Source organism: Acinonyx jubatus, chromosome A2 (assembly GCF_027475565.1).
Source record: "Acinonyx jubatus isolate Ajub_Pintada_27869175 chromosome A2, VMU_Ajub_asm_v1.0, whole genome shotgun sequence".
NCBI lineage: Eukaryota > Metazoa > Chordata > Mammalia > Carnivora > Felidae > Acinonyx > Acinonyx jubatus.
This window is the reverse complement of record NC_069383.1, coordinates 32,389,361-32,410,598: the sequence shown is the minus strand read 5'-3', so window position 1 is coordinate 32,410,598 and position 21,238 is coordinate 32,389,361. Positions and strand designations below refer to the sequence as shown.

Here is a 21,238-nt window from a genome sequence, read left to right as displayed (position 1 = left end):
TTTTGGGGTGCCTGGGGGACTCAGTTAAGCATCCGATTTAGGTTCAGGTCATGATCTCACATTTCGTGGGTTTGAGCCTCGCATCGGGCTCCGTGCTGATAGCTCAGAGCCCAGAGCCTGCCTCGAATTCTGTGTTTCTCTCTCTCTCTCTCTCTCTCTCTCTCTCTCTCTCTCTCTGTCCCTCCCCCCACTCTTTCTCTGTCTCTCTCTCTCTGTCAAAAAATAAATAAATATTAAAAAAATAATTAAAAAAACACTGAAAGACCTTGGAAAAATATTGGTAGTGTATTTTATGAAGCATACATACTTTTATACTTTAAACTAGTAATCTCAGTGTAGAAGTATGTCTCCAATGGACATAATCCCAAAGAAGAAAACATGGATAGCAAGAGAAGCTTTTCAGCCTCTAAGGGGGGGGGGGGGGGGGGGGGGGGACAAAAATGTAATACTTCACAGTAAGGGAATATCTGAATCATTTAGCCAATCAATACAATTTATATCAAAGATCCATGATTCCAAGGATGCTAAAGTGTAGTATAACCATAGGATAAAGGAGAAAAGATCTGCCTCATGAGAACGATCTTGGGAAGTGGTTAGTGTATCATCCTTATATTACATTGAAGGAACTGAAGCTATAGTTAAGAACCTTGAAAATTCTTCTGCATTTGAGGGGCTAGGTAGACTTTTGATTCCACCATATCTTTTCCACTGTGCTACTGAAACATCAATGGAAATAGTAAATATATATAGGAAGTGTAGAAGTTGGCAAATTTTTCTCTTGTAATGATTGTAGAAGGCAGAAAAATAACTTAAACATCTTAATAGTAACTTGTTGATTAAGTACTTACATTTTCTCAAGACTTAATACTCAGAAGTCAGAAGGAGGCAAAGAAATTGATATTAGAATACATGTGAAACAGTAAATACACAGATGGACAATAGCCAGATTGTATATGAAAACAGTACTCTGCAGTAATCATCCCAGAATGGTCAAAACCTTGTCAATAACTGCCAATTTCCCAGTATTTCACTCCTCCCTCCTTCTGCTCCCAACTCAGCACCAACCAGAGAAAGCCAAATATGCTCTTCAAATTAATCACATAAAATGCAACATTTCTAATTAACCAATCTCTAGCTTCCCCATGCCAACCACCCCCAATCACAGCATACTTGAAGTCTTCCATTGTTTTCAATATTAGAGCTTTCTCATTTTCCTACTTTCCTTTGAGTCTCCATCAAATGTAAGTGATGATGGCTGACTCCCTTACTATAATCTCTGAATGAATAGCTTCTATTTATTCTCATTTGGGTTATCTTTATTTCCACGGTTTCCTTAGACCACCCGGCAAGACTTGATTTACATCACCTATCACTGCAGATCCTGATTTCAGCTGGGTGCAGTTCCCTTGGAGACTTCTTGTGCCTTGCTTTTAGTGGCTTGTTGAATCCCTGCTAACATAGAAAGTCACCACTGGGTCTGAATTATGCTCAACTTCATGTTGAGTTCCTGGGCTATTTATTCTCAGCTTGGTAATAAACTAAGATGAGTGTTTTGGTTTCCTAGTTCATATCAAGGTTATGTTTATACTACACTGTAGTCTATTAAGTGTACAATAGCATGTGTCTAAAGATATAATGCACATACCTTAATTAAAAATACTTTCTTACTAAAAAATGCTAACCATTATCTGGGCGTTCAGCGAGTCATAATCTTTTTGCTGGTGGAGGGTCTTGCCTCAGTGCTGATGACTGCTGACTGACTAGGGTAGAGGTTGCTGAAGGCTGGGATGGCAATGGCACTTTCTTAAAATAATGCAGTGAAGTTTGCCACATCGATGGACTTTGCAAATGATTTCTCTGTAGCATGTGATACCGTTTCATAGCATTTTACCCACAATAGAACTTCTTTTAAAATTAGAATCAATCCTTTCAAAACATGCTGCTGCTTTATCAACTAAGTTTACACCATATTCTAAATCCTTTGTTGTCATTTCAGCAATCTTCATAGCATCTTCACCAGGGGTAAATTTCATCTCAAAGACTCACTTTATTTGCTCATCCATAAGAAGCAACAACTCATCCATTAAAGCATTATCATGAGATTACAGCAATTCAGTCATATCTTCAGGCTCCACTTCTCATTCTAGTTCTCTTGCTGTTTCTATCACATCGGCAGTTACTTCCTTCACTAAAGTCTTGAACCCTTCCCTTCCAAGTCATCCATGAGGGTTGGAATCAACTTCTTCCAAACTTCTCTTAATGTTGATATTTTGTCTTCTTCCTATGAATCATGAATGTTCTAATGGCATCTAAAATGATGAATCTTTTCTAGAAGGTTTTCAATTTACTTTGCTCAGACGCATGAGATGAATCACTACTTATGACAACTCTAGCCTCACAAAAGTGTACAAAAATGTATTTCTTAAATAATAAGACTTGGAAGTCAAAATTACTCCTTGATCCATGGGCTGCAGAATGGATGCTATGGTAGCATGAAAACAGGCACTATTCTCCTTGCACATTTCCATGAGAACTCTTGGATGACTGGGTGCATTTTCAAAGAGCAGTCATATCTTGACGGAATCTTTTTGTCTGAGCAGTGGGTGTCAACAGTGGGCTTATAATTTTGAGTAAACCGTGTGGTAAAGAAATGTTCTGGCTTTGTTATTCCATGTATAGAGCACAGGCAGAGTAGACATAGTATATTTCTTAGGGGCCCTAAAATTTTTGGAATGGTAAGTGAGCAATGGCTTCCTCTTAAAGTCACCAGCATTAGCCCAGAACAAGAAAGTCAGCCTGGCTTTGAAGCTTTGAAGCCAGGCATTGACTTCTCTCTAGCTATGAACATACTAGATGGCATCTTCTTCCAATACAAGGCTGTTCTTTCTACATTGAAAATCTGTTTTTTAGTATAGCCACCTTCATGAATCATCCTAATTATTATTAATTATTATTAGCTAGATCTTCAGGAGAACTTGCTGGAGCTTCTACATCAGCACTTGCTGCTTCACCTTGCGCTTTTATGTTATGGCAATGGCTACTTGCTCTAAACCTCATGGCGACCTCTGCTGGCTTCAAACTTACCTTCTGCAGCTTCCTCACCTTTCTCAGCCTTCATAGAATTGAAGAGAGATAGGGCCTGGCTCTGGATTAGGCTTTGACTTAAAGGAACGTTGTGTCTGGTGATATCTCCAGACCGCCAAAATTTTCCCCACATCAGCAGTAAGGCTGTTTTGTTTTCTTAATTCATATTAAGTTAACTTGATTAACACTTTCAATTTCCTTTAAGGACTTTTCCTTTGCATTCACAACTTGGTTAACTATTTGGCACAAGAGGCCTAGCTTTGGGCCTATTTCAGCTTTCACCATGCCTTCCTCACTAAGCATAATCATTTCTGCCTCTGATTTAAAGTGACTGACTTGAGACTCTTCCTTTCACTTGAACACTTAAGAGTCCATTATACAGTTATTAATTGTTCTAATGCCAATGCTGTTGTGTCTCTGAGAATAAGGAGGCCTGAGGAGAGGGAGAGAGAAGGGGAACAGGAGGTTTGGTGGAGTGGTCAAAATACATGTTTATCGATTAAGTTTGCTGTCTGATGTGGGTGTGGCTTGTGGCACAAGCCAGTTATAATAGTAACATCAAAAATTACTGATCACATCACCATAACAAATATAATAATAATGAAAAAAGTTTGAAATATGAAAATTACCAAAATGTGACACAGAGACATGAAGTAGGCAAACTCTGCAGGAAAAATGGTGCTGACAGACTTGTTTGATGCAGGGTTACCACAAACCTTCTAGTTGCAAAAAAATATTTCCAAAGTGCAATGAAGCAAAGTGCAATAAAATGAGGTATGCCTGTATTTGGCAACTGAATATTTCCTATCACCAGACATTTTACAAGTGGTGAGGATTTACTATGAACCAAAAGTTCAAGGTCTCACAGATCTTGCAATCCAAAAGGCAAGGGGGAGAGGAATAGATACTAAAACATTGTAAGTGACAGAATGGCCAGGCAGCCAGAGAAGACTTCATTGATGTCCCATATGAGGTGAGGAAGCATCCCAGCAGACAACTCAAGGAAGAGTCTTCCAGGGAAGAACCCTGAAGCTACACTGTGATGGATGTGTTGGAGGTAGGACATGGAACACAGTGAAAACTATGTAGTAGGTATTGTTTTTAAAAAGAAAAATGTAAAACTGTAAATTCCCTTTGAGGAAAAAAAAAAGTCAAGCAGATTTTAAAAGACCACAAAACATGCCAAAAATGAACAGATATTTTGTTTGGGTGATGACACTATGGGTGATTCATTTTCTTATTTTCTTTTCTGTAATACCCAAATTTTCATGATATGTATTATTGCAGTATTTATCAAAAATTAAAAAAAAAAGGTTTTGTTAGTGAAAGTACTTGTAAATAGGAGAGAATTTCCATTTACACAGGATTATTTATCATTTCTTCCTCTATAGCTGCAATTTCCTCTATTTTTATACATCAGTTACTTCTTTGTTTTTGCCTTATTTAAATGCTCTACTGCATACCTAACACAATATATTGCAAAGCTTCCTCTTATGAATATCCCATTCAAAACTATGACTAAAAAGATTTTTTTCTGCCTATAAGCTGAACACAAATTGTATCCTTTCAACTGACAGTTCATGACATAGATGTTTGTCTTTTGAAACTTCTCCACATCTTCTAAGGCAAAAACTGCTCTGTTTAACAAACTTTTCTTCAAATGAGTAGTCAGTGAAATGCTGTGACAGTTCATTTAGTTGTTCTTTCAAAATGATTTTCTAATTCAAGGCAGCAGCAAAGGATTTGTAGAAATGAGGTTACATGTCTAGAAAACAAGTAATATTTGTAATGTCTTCATTTATGTTCAGATATTTTCATTCCCAAGTATATTTCTTAAAGTCTATGCCTCAGCTACAAAACAATTATAATTTATACATTATAATTATAATATTTCTTCATTTCATGGTCATTTTTAAAAATGCATAATTAAATGATCCCATTTGAATCTGACAGAAATACAAACTTTAAAGGTCACCATCTTTTGCAATGTCTTTTGGCAATTTTCTTGACCTAATATTTCCATTATGCTTCAAGACATAAAGATTAACATTTCACTAAAAACTGTAACATGTGTTGCCATTGATAAAAGGATGTGGGGGGAGGGGTGTTTTTAATTGTTTAGCCTCAGGAGATACTCAAAATATAAGAGTGGTATTTCTAAGTTTCTACTGCTTTATTTCCCTAAAGAAATGAAGTGTAAATCACAGAAATTCCTTACTTCTTACAGCTATGTGAACATTATAAAAAAGATAGAGAGAGGGTAGGAGCACATTAGGATGAAGAACAAGGGCCCAAAGAAACAAAATTTCTTGAGTGTGTGACATTAAGTTATAAGGAAAATTCAGGGAAATTCTCTCACCTAGAGGCAGTAGGACCACGCACTGCTCTAAGTATCATAACTTAGATACTTTAGATTTGAGGCGATGAAGAAAGAGTGTTTGAATAGTTGTGACACTAATGGGACCACCTATTGCCATCAGGTTCCCTCTCTGCCTTAAGTTTTCTTTTATTTTTCTTCTTTTTTATACTATAGGTGAAGGGAAGGGGAGGAGTGTGGCTATTGGTGAATACAGAGAATAACTAAAAATTTTTATGTCATCTGATTAAAAAAAGTCAAAGTATGACATATCGACCAATAAAACAAAAACCAATAACAAAAAAAACAAAAAAATCCCAAAACTATGTATGTTTGTTGTTTTTTTAAAATAAGAACCAAAAATCATTTTCATAGATGCATGGTATTTTCAATTCTTCACAAATACTGTTACCTAATTTTAAGTTTTATGTGATATTAGACAGATATTATATTAAAAATTTGCAACTGTATTTACCTGATGCACTTTTAGAATAAAATTTAAAATTTACTAATAGCTTTATATTTATTTAAAAATTTGTTTTTTTATAACTAGTCATCATTATTACAACTAGTCACATTTTGTTTTTTTATAACTAGACTACAAATAAAAATTATCTTAATCATTCAGTCTCTTTACATTTTTAGCCAACACATCAGAATATTTTAATTACAAATTTTCTTAAGAACAGTTTTGAAAAATATGTAATATTTCAAAATAGGAGAACTTCTATTTCAAATTTAAATGTTATTTGATAAGGCTGTATCCCTTCCTAAAAAGCAAACAAATGAAAACCATTAAGGAAAACTACTTGTTCAGTTTGTATCTTCTTACCTTCCTTCAGTTCTTCTGTATCAAATGTAGTGTCCAAGATTGTATCTTTAGAGTTAGATACCTGTTTAACTTTCTTCCCCTTTCTATAATTGGCAATTAATTGATAATATCTATCAACAAAGAGAAAATATATATAAATTCCAGAATTCATAGTCAATTAAATTCATAATATATAATCACCAAATCAAAACGTTAGACACTAGCTAATGCCTTCTTAAATATGCTACACATTCACTGCTGACCTGAAGCCTCCTTTTAAGCCAACTCCATTAACAGACACCATTTTTATTTCTCGTACTCCCATTCTCTGTTTCTTCTTTACTTCCTGCTCTCAAAATAAACCATAAGCAAGGTATAAAAAGTAGCTTTAGGTTATAGTTGGTGTATTAGTTTGCTAGGGCTGCTGTAACAAAATATCACAGAATTGGTGGTATTTACATTATTGTCTCATAGTTCTGGAAGCTGGAAGTCCAAGATCAAGGTTGGTTTCTACTGAGGGCTGTAAGGGGAAGATCTGTTCCAGACTTCTCTCCTTGGCTAACAGATGACTGTGCTCTTGCTAAAAGTCGCCCCTCTGACAGCAAGCACCATTCTTGTCTCTATGTCTTAATCTCCTTTTCTTATAAGAACTCCAGTCAAACTGGATTAGGACGCACCCTACAGCACAATAATTTTAATTTAACATTTCTTTAAAAGCCCTCTCTCCAAATACAATCATCCAGATTGTGAGATACTAGGGGTTAGGACATGATTTGTGGGGGGTGGGGGGGTGGGGGGTAGAGGTAGGACACAATTCAACTCATCAGACTTGGGCTTAACAGTAAATTGACAAAGTGAAGACAATTAATTCAGGGACTGACTGAAACATATCCAGTAGGTAATAAATCTTTTCTCCATGCCTGAAAAGAGCCGACCTAGTTATTCATTAATAGACATATGGTTTCACAATTTCAGTGAAATGAATGTGCCAATGTGAGTTAAAGCCAATTGTAAAATAAATAGCTAAATCTAATTCTCTCATTTGACAGTCTCGCTTAGTTTTTTTTTAAAAAAAAACTACATGAAAAGCATTCTCTATGCTTCTACTTTTACTAAGCCATAGATGTGCACCAAGAAGAGAGCTAACTAGTGTGATACCAATAAGCAGAAGCCATGTGCTAAATACCATAGATAGGCAACAACTATTTAAACAACAAAAGTCACAATTACAGAGAGCTTAGTTCCCACTGAAAAAGAGGAATAAAAGCAGAAAAGAGGACAGGGAGAATTCGATTGCAACTTAGAAGTTATTTGCAATTTTTATTGAATGCTCATTGTTCCCACATCCTAAAGGTAATTGCTTCATCATTAGGAAATTACCTCTTTTCCCTTTTACCTCTCTGAAAAAAAGAAATGATGTAATGCTTAGAATTTTAAACAGTGAACATATTAAAATAAAATTGAGAGGATAATATTCCAAGGTCAACATGCTTCTATTTATTCTGAAATTAATGATGGAGTAAACTACAAAAAGAATGTTCTGCAAAACCATTTGGGGGAGATGAATGAAGATCGTAAGATTTCCTTCCCATCGAACTAGCCAATAAGAGCTTCACAAGATTTACAGATGCAAACAAGTTATTTTAGATATGTAAGTATGTTTTTTAGACCAACGCGTATTTTAAACATACATATATATATATATATATATATCCTAGTTGCATTTACCCAAACTTTTTAAATGATGAGGAAAATTCCCTATTTAAAAGTAACAGGAATTCTTTTTATAAAAAAGAAGAATCCTTTCATAGAATAGATATTCATCAGTAATTTTTCTCTTTATTTAAATTTTTCTACATATGGTTTGCTTAAACCAAGGTAAAACACGGTACACATGTCTAATATTGCAAAGAAAGTATTATATTTATTTATGGTTCATATATGTAATTTCATATATTTACTTTCTAAAGTTCAATTTAGACTTTAAAAATAAACATTTGAATAAATATTTATATATATAATATACATATAAATATACATATAATATACATATAAATAATATGTATGTATAATATACATATTTGTATATATGTATATAATATACATATATATACATATATATGTATATAATATACATATAAATATATAAATAAATATATATATAATTATATATATATATATATATATATATATATATTTACTTCTCTCTCTCCTGTTTCCACCACTCCTAAGATGCTCATATGAAATTAATGGTTAAAAGGTATTACTAAAATGTGAATAAGTAGGTGGAAGAAAAATAAGAAAACAGTAAACTAGAAAAAAATGTCTATGTAAAATTAAAATTTTACCTTAAAATGAAATTATAAGGAAAATATCCTGTATATTGTTTAATTTCATTAGCTATAAAGTAAATTTCTGTTCATTGCATCTTACTTCCTCATTGACTTTTTTTTTTTAATTTTATTTTAGAGAGAGGGAGAGAGAAAGTGTGTGATCTGGGGAGAGGGGCACACGGAGAGAGAGAGAGTCCATAGCAAGCTCCATGCTCAGCACGGAGCCAGACACAGGGCTTGAGCCCACAAGTCTGGGATAACGACCTGAGCTGAAATCAAAAGTCGGACACTCAATTGACTGAGCAACCCAGGTGCCCCTCTCATTGACTATTAAAATTTAGAAATGCATATTCATACATTAAAAGTTTTGTCTTTTATTTATTTATTTAATATGAAATTTATTGTCAAATTGGTTTCCATACAACACCCAGTGCTCATCCCAACAGGTGCCCTCCTCAATACCCATCACCCACCCACCCTTCCCTCCCACCCCCCATCAACCCTCAGTTTGTTCTCAGTTTTTAAGAGTCTCTTATGTTTTGGCTCCATCCCTTTCTAACCTTTTTTTTTTTTCCTCCCCCTCCCCCATGGTCTTCTGTTAAGTTTCTCAGGATCCAAATAAGAGTGAAAACATATAGTATCTGTCTTTCTCTTTAGGACTTATTTCACTTAGCATAACACTCTCCAGTTCCATCCATGTTGCTACAAAAGGCCAGATTTCATTCTTTCTCATTCCCAAGTAGTATTCCATTGTGTATATAAACGACAATTTCTCTATCCATTCATCAGTTGATGGACATTTAGGCTCTTTCCATAATTTGGCTATTGTTGACAGTGCTGCTATAAACATTGGGGTACAAGTGCCCCTATGCATCAGCACTCCTGTACCCCTTGGGGAAATTCCTAGTAGTGCTATTGCTGGGTCCTAGGGTAGATCTATTTTTAATTTTTTGAGGAACCTCCACACTGTTTTCCAGAGCAGCTGCACCAGTTTGCATTCCCACCAACAATGCAAGAGAGTTCCCGTTTCTCCACATCCTCACCAGCATCTATAGTCTCCTGATTTGCTCATTTTAGCCACTCTGACTGGCGTGAGGTGGTATCTGAGTGTGGTTTTGATTTGTATTTCCCTGATGAGGAGTGACATTGAGCATCTTCTCATGTGCCTGTTGGCCATCTGGATGTCTTCTTTAGAGAAGTGTCTCTTCATGTTTTCTGCCCATTTCTTCACTGGATTATTTGTTTTTCGAGTGTAGAGTTTGGTGAGTTCTTTATAGATTTTGGATACTAGCCCTTTGTCCGATATGTCATTTGCAAATATCTTTTCCCATTCCGTTGGTTGCCTTTTAGTTTTGTTGATTGTTTCCTTTGCAGTGCAGAAGCTTTTTATCTTCATGAGGTCCCAATAGTTCATTTTTGCATTTACTTCCCTTGTCTTTGGGGATGTGTCAAGTAAGAAATTGCTGCCCCTGAAGTCAGAGAGGTCTTTTCCTGCTTTCTCCTCTAGAGTTTTGATGGTTTCCTGTCTCACATTCAGGTCCTTTATACATTTTGAGTTTGTTTTTATGAATGGTGTAAGAAAGTGGTCTAGTTTCATCCTTCTGCATGTTGCTGTCCAGTTCTCCCAGCACCATTTGTTAAAGAGACTGTCTTTTTTCCATTGGATATTCTTTCCTGCTTTGTCAAAGATTAATTGGCCATACGTTTGCGGGTCTAATTCTGGGGTTTTTATTCTATTCCATTGGTCTATGTGTCTGTTTTTGTGCCAATACCATGCTGTCTTGATGATTACAGCTTTAGAGGCTAAAGCCTCTAAGGCTGATTACACCTAGTAGAGGCTAAAGTCTGGGATTGTGATGCCCCCTGTTTTGGTCTTCTTCTTCAAAATTACTTTGGCTATTTGCGGTCTTTTGTGGTTCCATACAAATTTTAGGATTGCTTGTTCTACCTTCGAGAAGAATGCTGGTGCATTTTGATTGGGATTTCATTGAATGTGTAGATAGCTTTGGGTAGTATTGACATTTTAACAATATTTATTCTTCCAATCCATGAGCACGGAATCTTTTTCCATTTCTTTATATCTTCTTCAATTTCCTTCATCAGCTTTCTATAGTTTTAGCATACAGATCTTTTACATCTTTGGTTAGATTTATTCCTAGGTATTTTATGCTTCTTGGTGCAATTGAGAATGGGATCAGTTTCTTTATTTGTCTTTCTGTTGCTTCCTTATTAGTGTATAAGAATGCAACTGATTTCTGTACATTGATTTTGTATCCTACAACTTTGCTGAATTCATGTATCAGTTCTAGGAGACTTTTGGTGAAGTCTATCAGGTTTTCCATGTATAATATCATGTCATCTGCAAAAAGTGAAACCTTGACTTCATCTTTGCCAATTTTGATGCCTTTGATTTCCTTTTGTTGTCTGATTGCTGATGCTAGAACTTCCAAACAGTATGTTAAACAACAATGGTGAGAGTGGACATCCCTGTCGTGTTCCTGATCTCGAGGGAAAGCTCTCAGTTTTTCCCCATTGAGGATGATATTAGCTCTGGGCTTTTCATAAATGGCTTTTATGATGTTTAAGTATGTTCCTTCTATCCCGACTCTCTCGAGGGTTTTTATTAAGAAAGAGTGCTGAATTTTGTCAAATACTTTTTCCACATCAATTGACAGGATCATACGGTTCTTTTCTTTTATTAATGTAATGTATCACATTGATTGATTTACAAATGTTGAACCAGCCATGCAGCCCAGGAATGAATCCCACTTGATCATGGTGAATAACTCTTTTTATATGCTGTTGAATTGGACTTGCTAGTATCTTATTGAGAATTTTTGCATCCATATTCATCAGGGATATTGGCCTGTAGTTCTTTTTTTTTGCTGGGTCTCTGTCTGGTTTAGGATCAAATCCTAAATCAAGTAATGCTGGCTTCATAGAATGAGTCTGGAAGTTATCCTTCCCTTTCTATTTTTTGGAACAGCTTGAGAAGGATAGGTATTATCTCTGCTTTAAATGTCTGGTAGAATTCCCCAGGGAAGCCATCTGGTCCTGGACTCTGATTGTTGGGAGATTCTTGATAACTGATTCAATTTCTTTGTTGGTTATGGGTCTGTTCAAGTTTTCTATTTCTTCCTGTTTGAGTTTGGGAAATGTGTGGGTGCTTAAGAATTTGTCCATTTCTTCCAGGCTGTCCAGTTTGTTGATATATAATCTTTCAATGTATTCCCAGATAATTGCTTGTATTTCTGAGGGACTGGTTGTAATCATTCCATTTTTCATTCATGATTTTATCTATTTGGGTCCTCTCCCTTTTCTTTTTGAGAAGTCTGGCTAGAGGCTTATCAATTTTATTTATGTTTTCAAAAAACCAACTCTTGGTTTCATTGATCTGCTCTACAGTGTTTTTAGATTCTATATTGTTTATTTCTGCTCTGATATCTATTATTTCTCTCCTTCTGCTGGGTTTTGGGTGTCTTTCCTGTTCTGCTTCTAGTTCCTTTAGGTGTGCTGTTAGATTTCGTATTTGGGATTTTCTTGTTTCTTGGGATAGGCCTGGATTGCAATGCATTTTCCTCTCAGTACTGCCTTAACTGCATCCCAAAGCATTTAGATTGTATTTTCATTTTCATTTGTTTCCATATATTTTTTTTTAGTTTCTTCTCTAATTGCCTGGCTGACCCATTCATTCTTTAGTAGGGTGTTCTTTAACCTCCATGCTTTTGGAGGTTTTCCAGACTTTTTCCTGTGGTTAATTTCAAGTTTCATAGCATTGTGGTCTGAAAGTGTGCATGGTATGATCTCAATTATTTTATACTTATGAAGGGCTGTTTTGTGACCAAGTATGTGATCTATCTTGGAGAATGTTCCATGTGCACTAGAGAAGAAAGCATATTCTATTGCTTTGGGATACAGAGTTCTAAATATATCTGTCAAGTCTATCTGATCCAATGTATAATTCAGGGCCCTTGTTTCTTTATTGATCCTGTGTCTAGATGATCTATTCACTGTTGTAAGTGGGGTATTAAAGTTCCCTGCAATTACCACATTCTTATCAATAAGGTTGCTTATGTTTGTAATTGTTTTATATATTTGGCGGCTTCCATATTTGGTGCATAGACATTTATAATTGCTAGCTCTTCCTCATGGATAGACCCTGTAATTATTATATAATGCCCTTCTTCATCTCTTGTTACAGCCTTTAACATAAAGTCTAATTTGTCTGATCTAAGTATGGCTAGTCCAGCTTTCTTTTGACTTCCAGTAGCATGATAGATAGTTCTCCATCCCCTCACTTTCAATCTGAAGGTGTCCTCAGGTCTAAAATGAGTCTCTTGTAGACAGCAAATAGATGGGTCTTGTTTTTTTATCCATTCTTATACTGTATGTCTTTTGGTTGGAGCATTTAGTCCATTTACATTCAGTGTTATTATAGAAAGATGTGGGTTTAGAGTCATTGTGATGTCTGTAGGTTTCATGCTTGTAGTGATGTCTCTGGTACTTTGTGGTCCTTGCAACATTTCACTCACAGAATCCCCCTTAGGATCTCTTGTAGGGCTGGTTTAGTGGTGATAAATTCCTTCAGTTTTTGTTTGTTTGGGAAAACCTTTATGTCTTCTTCTAGTCTGAATGACAGACTTGCTGGATAAAGAATTCTTGGCTGCATATTTTTTCTGTTCCTTACATTGAAGATTTCCTGCCATTCCTTTCTGGCCTGCCAAGTTTCAGTAGATAGGTCTGCCACTAGTCTTATGGTCTCCCTTTGTAAGTTAGAGCCTGTTTATCCCTAGCTTCAGAATTTTCTCTGTATCCTTGTATTTTGCCAGTTTCACTATGATATGTCATGCAGAAGATCGATTCAAGTTATGTCTAAAGGGAGTTCTCTGTGCCTCTTGGATTTCAATGCCTTTTTCTTTCCCCAGATCAGGGAAGTTCTCAGCTCTGGCTTGTTCAATACACCTTCAGTCCCTTTCTCTCTCTTCCTTTTCTGAATTCCTGTGATACAGATATTGGTGCATTTGATTGCATCACTTAGTTCTCTAATTCTCCCCTCATATTCCTGGATTTTTTCATCTCTCTTTTTCTCAGCTTCCTCTTTTTGTATAATTTTATCTTCTAATTTACCTCTTCCCTCCTCTGCCTCTTCAATCCGAGCTGTGGTCGCCTCCATTTTATTTTGCACCTCATTTATAGCATTTTTTTTTTTAGCTCCTCATGACTATTTCTTAGTCCCTTGATCTCTGTAGCAATAGATTCTCTGTTGTCCTCTATACTTTTTTCAAGCCCAGTGATTAATTTTATGACTATGATTCTAAATTCTTATTCCGTTATATTGCTTAAATCATTTTTGATCAATTCATTCGGTGTCACTACACCCTGGAGTTTCTTTTAAGGAGAGTTCTGTTTTGTCATTTTGGCTAGTCCCTGGGGTGGTGCCAAACTTCAGGGCACTTCCCCTGTGCTGTCTAGAGTAACTTGTGTTGGTGGGTGGGCCTCAGTCAGACCCGATTTCTTTTGAAATCTGCTCTCTGAGCAGAGCTGTTGACTTTTAACATTCCAGATGTTAAGTCCCACTGTCTGTCAGAACTCACGGAGTCCAGCCCCTCTGCTTTTGCAAGTCAGACTCGGGGGCTCTGCCTTGCCAGGCGGGCTGCCCCTAGACTGCCCCAGCTCCCTCCCACCAGTCCGGGTAGCGCACACTGCCTCTCCACCCTTCCTATCCTCTTTCGTGGGCCTCTTATCTACGCTTGGCTCCTGAGAGTCTGTTCTGGTAGTGTTCTGGTGGTTTTCTGGGTTATTTAGGCAGATGTGGGTGGAATCTAAGTGATCAGCAGGACAAGGTGAGCCCAGCATCCGCCTATGCCACCATCTTCCCCCATTATCTCAAAAGTTTTGTCTTTTAGATTAATGAGAATATATAGGTTAATGAGAATTCTGAAAACTTATCAAACTAAAGTTAGCTGACATAACAACAATATTCAAAGCTTGAATAAAATATTTATATTACTAATGCATAAAAACATTGAAAGAGGCTTGTGTAGATTAATCATCTTTTGCCCAACACTTTTACACAGATGTTTTATTATTGGCTATGTCACTAGTTGCTGAAATCACTGTCCTGACAGACTTCAAATTCCCATACCACTGGGGGTGAAGCTGTACACTCGGCCCACTTGTAGTTCTTATATTGACTGGATCCCACAACCAGGTGAAATCAAGGATCCCTGGGTCCCTGGGACCAGAGTGCCTAATATGGTTACCCATTCCAGAGCCACTACAGAGCCCATTCCAGCTTTTTACTTTGGGGGCTCATGGTTCTTATGATCAAATCTCATACAACTGTTAAAAGATATGCAGTACCACTTACACAGTAAAACCATTAAAAGAAGCATAGTCCTCAGCTGTGAATCCATAAATATCTTGGGAAGATAGGTTCACTTCTTGCTGAAGAAGAAGGCTGACTAAATTTGTTGGTTCATCACTTAGAGCAATCATAAGGGCTGTTCTGGAGCGAGAGAGATACATAAATGTGTATTTATGGATCTTAGACATGTCTTGTATATCTTTTAAACGTTAGTCTTCTAAATGTACTGTTCAAATGTAGAATCTCTATCAGGAAAAGAATCAGGGCAAGAATGTAAAAAGTGGAGCAGATCTACTCAAAAAGGTTTATCAATCACAGATTATATCATGGAGTCTAAAGATAGAAGAGTCTCTAGGAAGCAGCTAGCTCAAAGGTTTTCAATCCCTGCTCCCTGGAACCCAAATCTCAAAAATCTCAAAATGCTAGGGAGGGGCATGTCTGGGGTTCTGGGGTTCTGGGTCCTCTGCCTCATTTAACTACAGCATCTAGAATTTAGAGACTGAGTTCTGTGTAAGATTCTAATTCTAATGTTATAAGTAATATAATAATAATAACAATAATAACAACAATAATAATAATAACAACAACCACTACCACCACCACCACCTACTAATCTGGCCTAACTGTTTGATTTTACAGAAAAAAACAGATCCTGGGTATCTAGGTAATTTGCCCAAAATAAATGGCCAGATCTTTTATCAATATCACAAAATGCATAAACATATAGGCACAAATATATATATAAACACACACACACATATATCATCTTATTAAGTAGCTAGAGTTATATGCTCTTATTTAGAATTTATTATACCTTTGATTCTTATCTGAAGCATTCACATCTGCCCCTTTCTTCAGAAGATATTCTACCATTTCTGCATTATTTTCAGTAATGGCAAGTAAAAGTGGAGTATACCCATCCTGAAAATTTTATTTCAAAATGATTATTTAAACTATGGTACTAATATTTTTGCATTTTATTATATACATTTTAGATTTAGGTTTAATTTAAAATATAAGTGTGTTACCACCTCACACCTGTCAGAATGGCTAAAATTAACAACTCAGAAAACAGATATTAGCGAGGATGTGGATAAAGAGGATTTTTTGCACTGCTGGTGGGAATGCAAACTGGTGCAGCTACTCTGAAAAACATTATGCGGTTCCTCAAAAAATTAAAAATATAGTTATCATATGACCCAGCAATTGCACTACTAGGTATTCATCCAAAGGATACAAAAATGCTGATTCAAAGGGGCACATGCACCCCAATGTTTATGGCAGCACTATCAACAATGGCTGAATTATGCAAAGAGCCTAAATGTCCATTGACTGACAAATAGATAAAGAAAATATGGTGTGTACATACAATGGCATATTACTTGTGATCAAAAAGAATGAAATCTTGCCATCTGCAACAATGTGGATGGAACTAGAATGTATTAGGCTAAGTGAAAATAAGTCAGTCAAAGATAAATATCCTATGATTTCATCCATATGTGGAATTTAAGAAACACAACAGATGAATATAGGGGAAGGGAAGGAAAAATAATATAAAAACAGAGGGAGGCAAACCATAAGAGACTCTTAAATACAGAGAACAAACTGAGGGCTGCTGGAGGGATACTGGGTGGGAGGATGGGCTAAATGGGTGATGGTCATTATGCAGAACCCTTGTTGGGATTAGCACTGGGTGTTATGTATAAGTGATGGATCACTAAATTCTACTCCTGAAACCATTATTACACTATATGTTAACTTAGATATAAATAAAATAAAAGACAAATAAAAATAAAAGATAAGTGTGTTAATAAGAAACCTCTGAATATATACTTTAATTTTGAAAAGGGTTTGATATATAACAAAATATGATTTCAGAGACCAAGAAAACAAACTGGAGTTGGGTCAGTAAAAATTAAAATTAAAGTTTCTACTTTAGGCTTAATTCAAATTGTGGGCAAGAGAAGCCTGGAGTATTTAAGTGATAAGCACCTCGTATTTAATGTCAATATTACAAACCATCAATTCACACGTCATAATATTACGCTTGAGTTTCCACAGAATTTCATTTAAACTTCCAAGCCTGGGCATTTATTTTGGGCTGTCATGAAGACAAAATATCAGTGAACTTAAGTGTTAAGAAGCTTTTTTTAAAAAAACAAACAAAAACAAACAAACAAAACCCCTCATCTCTATAGGAGAGTTGGATTACTTTTAGTATAGTAAGTGATTTTCTATGTCAACCCTATTTTCATTATCTATGAGTATATAAATAAGACAGGAAAAAAATGTAGGCTTATGATTTTTAACCAATATCCACTTCTAGGGAAATCAGATATTTCTCATTTGATATTAGCCTTTGAACAGTTATCATTGTTAAACATAATGCTGTTTTGGAGGTCAGCATTATAGTCTAACATGAAATGGACCAAGATTTTTTTTAAAAAGAAAACCTTATCAGTATTTCATCATCTTATTCTCCTTCTCCTTTTCCCCAATTTCATTTTGGAAAATTCATGCTTCATATAACATGTGTTTCAACAGACATAAATCATCTGCAATAAATACCTTTTTCCATTGATTTCTAAAATATGTTATTTTTAATACACTACCTTATTTTGATATTCAAGATTAGCTTTGTGTTCAAGCAATTTTTCAACTAATGAGACACTGTGGCCACAGACGGCATAATGGAGAGCAGTATTGCCATCGAAATCTACCAGATTTGGGTATGCACCATGCTCCAGAAGAATAGTAGCACAGTCTTCCTTTGCGCACTGTACTGCCTGTCGATACAACAAGAATAAATGAGTAACCAACTTACTATCCAGGATATATTAAACTAACATGTGGTACTATATTTTAAAAGATGAAATCCAACCCAAGTTAACTACAAGAACTCAACTGCATTTCAATTGAAAAGGAAAAAATTAACACACCTTAGTCAATGGAGATCTTTTTTCACCATCGCAGACATTTATTTCGCACTGTTTCTCAATTAAGAGAGATACAATATTTGAATATCCATTAGCACAGGCCAGGTGCAAAGGGGTTCTATATCAATATGACACAACACAAAATTAGAGATAAGTCTTAGTTTGAGAAGTTACGATACCCAAGAACATGCCAGATCATATACTTTTAAGGTATTTGCTTCAGGTACTTATTGATCTTTATAGAAAATTTATATTAATTGCTTTTTACTGAACTAATAAGGCTGTGCAAATGCCTTGAAGATCAAATATTTAACTGGTTTCACTTCAAGGAAAATTTAACTCTAATGAGTCAAAAAATACCTATGTATGTATGTATGCATACCTTCATCATAAAAATGTCTTAGTAATCATTTACTATGGCTAGGCAGGGTTCTGGATGATGAGGATCCAGCAGCAAACAAAACAGACAAAAACACCTGCTCTTATGGATCATAAATGTTAGTGGAAAAGGTAAATAAAAAGCTTGAAATAGAAAAGCATGCCAGACAGTATTAAGTGCTAAGGAGAAAAATCAGGCAGGGAAGAAGGACAGGAAATGTCAGCAAGGAGAGAACTTATAATTATAGATAGAGTTGCCAAGGAAGCCCTTGTTGATAAGGTGATTATTAAATAGACACTGTAAGGAAGTGAGAGAGGAAGCCATGTGGGTATCTGGTGGGAAAACACTCGAGGCAAAGGGAACAGCAAGTCCAAAAGTCCTAACATTTCTGGCATTTCTGAGAAACACTGAGGAGGCCAGGGAAGCTGGATATGAAGGAAAGGGAGAGTCATAGGATGTAAGATGAGAGAGAGAATAGGGTGAGAGTGAATATCATATAAGGCTGAATGAGCCATTGAAAGGACTTTGGCCTTTATTCTTAATGAGATGGAAAGCCAGGGGAAGTTGTTAAGGCAAGGAATGATTCATTTTACATACATTTTATAGGATCATTCTGACTACTATGTTGGGAATAAATTGAAAGGGTTAAAAGACAAAAAACAAATTACTGCCATTGCAGCAATTTTGGTTATGATACGATGGAGGTTTTGCCTAGAATGGTAACTGTGAAGGTGGCAAGAAATAGTTGGATTTTAGATACAATTTGAAGGTGGAGCCAACAAAATCACATGGGTGGTATGAAAGAATGAGAAGAGTCAAGAATGACTCCAGGAGGCAAGAATGTTTCTGGCCAAACAACTGAAAGAAAGGATTTGGGATTTCTAGAAAGAGAAATGAAGATCTAAGGAGGGAAAATGGAAGCGCCGTTTGGGGATGCTTGAGATTTGTAAAGAGTGAGTGGTGGAGCCAGTGGCTCTCACAAATCAATTACTAAATTTTCAGGAACTATTCAAGCCAAATGACATCACACTGGTAGCTTGAAATCAGGGCTTCTCCTCCCTTAGCTCCACACCCACCCTCACCTCAGAGCTTGCTATTAAACATTTACCAGTACACCACAGGCTATTAGATATCCACACTGAAGTATAGGTATTTGTATATGAGTCCAGAGTTCAGGGAAGAGGTCTGGCTCGAGAGAAAAAGTTGGAAGGCATTGGAATATAGACATTTAAAGATAATCTCTCTTCACCAGGCAAGTGAAGATTAAGAGACAGAATCGTTTCAAGTTCTGAGCCCTCAAGTATTTACCAGGCAGGGAGAGGAAAAGAAATCAGCAAAGGAGTCTGAAAAGCAGTGTTCACAGAGATAGGAGAAATGCCAGGTGAACCAAGTGTCCTAAAAGACAAGTCAATATTTCGAATACTACTTATAGGGCATGGAAGATACTTGGCTGAGATATGAGCCAGGTAAGACTGAGAATTGACCACTGAATGAAGTCATTTTGAGGTTATCCATGACCTTGTAAAGTAATTGAATGGGGGTGGTGTAGGATAAAAGTTGGATAAATTTAGATAACTCTGTTTTTGTCAAAGGGCATAATACTATTAGCAAACTGACATAAATCTTAAGAACCATAGTTTCCAGTTACCCAGTTATGGTGAAAAATAATGCTCTTCATACCCTATAACTTGAAAATGCCCCCAAAGATTTTAAGGTAGGCACAGATAGTACATATTTTGTTATTAATGTCAAACACATAACTTCTATGTTTCTTAATATATAAAATTAATTTTGTTTTTGCAGTAAGTGGTTGTTGATGGACTTTTTCAAGAGACTCTGCAATTGAAAAAAATCATCAGAGATCCACATTAAAGTCAATTGTTTTGCTGTCTCAAAATATTAAAATCTTAACAACCACTATTCTGAGAGGTCTCTCTACTCTTTTCCTATTAGTATATTAGTAGTATGGTAAATCTTGGATGGCTTAGGACAATATATATGTATCAAGTTAAAAACAGTAGTTCGGGTAAAGGGTGAAATGCCAGATGTAGATTAATGCAGCGGGGTAAGTGGTGGCAATCAGGGAAGGCACAGATGCCCTCAAATATCCAGGTAAGCATTAAACAAAATAACAAGCTGGATTTGGGCACGTGACCCTCTGTCAGTGGTTACCTGACCTCTCCACTGTGGAAAACCTGTAGCGACAACCCATGAAGGAGCCCAGACAAGTCCTGCTCCTGATTACAGGACCCAGTGGACCCAGCTTCCCTTCCACACTGCCCTTCATCTGTCTGGTCACCTGTACTGTCTATCCCGTACATTCACATCACGTTTCTTGAGCTGAAGGTACTCCTTCACCTTCTCCAAATCCCCGACCGAGGCAGCTTTGTGAAGTTTCTTTAAATCTTTATCTCGAAGGTTGTAGCCTGGCTGGGCGGGGTGATGGGTACTGGCCTGGGCCACAGGCAGGTGCGAGGAGGGGCCTTGAGGCTCATCCTTCCTTCTCCAGAAGGTGAGAAGCTTCTTCATGGTGGCAAAGGAGACAGTCCTTCAGCTGGACCAGGATATCCCGGTCACTCCTAAACCCCCGACCTGCCCCTGGGGCCTGGACCCCCTGGCTTGAGGATGCGTCTGGGCAGGTCTTCACCCCACTCCAGGAGTCCAAGCTAGCCAGAGACAGGAAGTGAACCAGTGACAGGAAGCGGGCAAAGACAAAGGGGTTGGGCCACTTGCCTGGGGCAACGCAGGCGCCTCAGTTGCCTGGCAACGCCCAGGACCTTGAGCAACAACCAGGATTCAGTGTTGTAGACGCCCAAACCCAGACTCTCACTTAAGATCTTTGACTGCTACACTGTCAGTCTTACTAGTAGATCAAAAGCCTTTTGGTAGAAACCTACCAACTTTCTTAGAAATAACCCCTTCTCGTTCGAGTATAAACCTAATGACTTAAACTCTTGAAAGCTGAGATTTAC

The 21,238-nt window shown here is 36.6% G+C and overlaps 1 protein-coding gene across 1 annotated transcript; it reads right to left on the bottom strand.

Annotated features, from left to right (window-relative positions):
• Positions 1-543: 543 nt before the first annotated feature.
• ANKRD7 (ankyrin repeat domain 7) lies at positions 544-21,157 on the bottom strand. The gene is given in 8 exon segments (XM_015067293.3): positions 544-4,849; positions 6,273-6,382; positions 14,955-15,000; positions 15,002-15,092; positions 15,766-15,872; positions 17,564-17,737; positions 17,891-18,005; positions 20,566-21,157. Coding segments are annotated over 7 exon segments (777 nt in total). The 5' UTR covers positions 20,796-21,157; the 3' UTR covers positions 544-4,849; positions 6,273-6,368.
• Between the last annotated feature and the right edge of the window lie 81 nt (positions 21,158-21,238).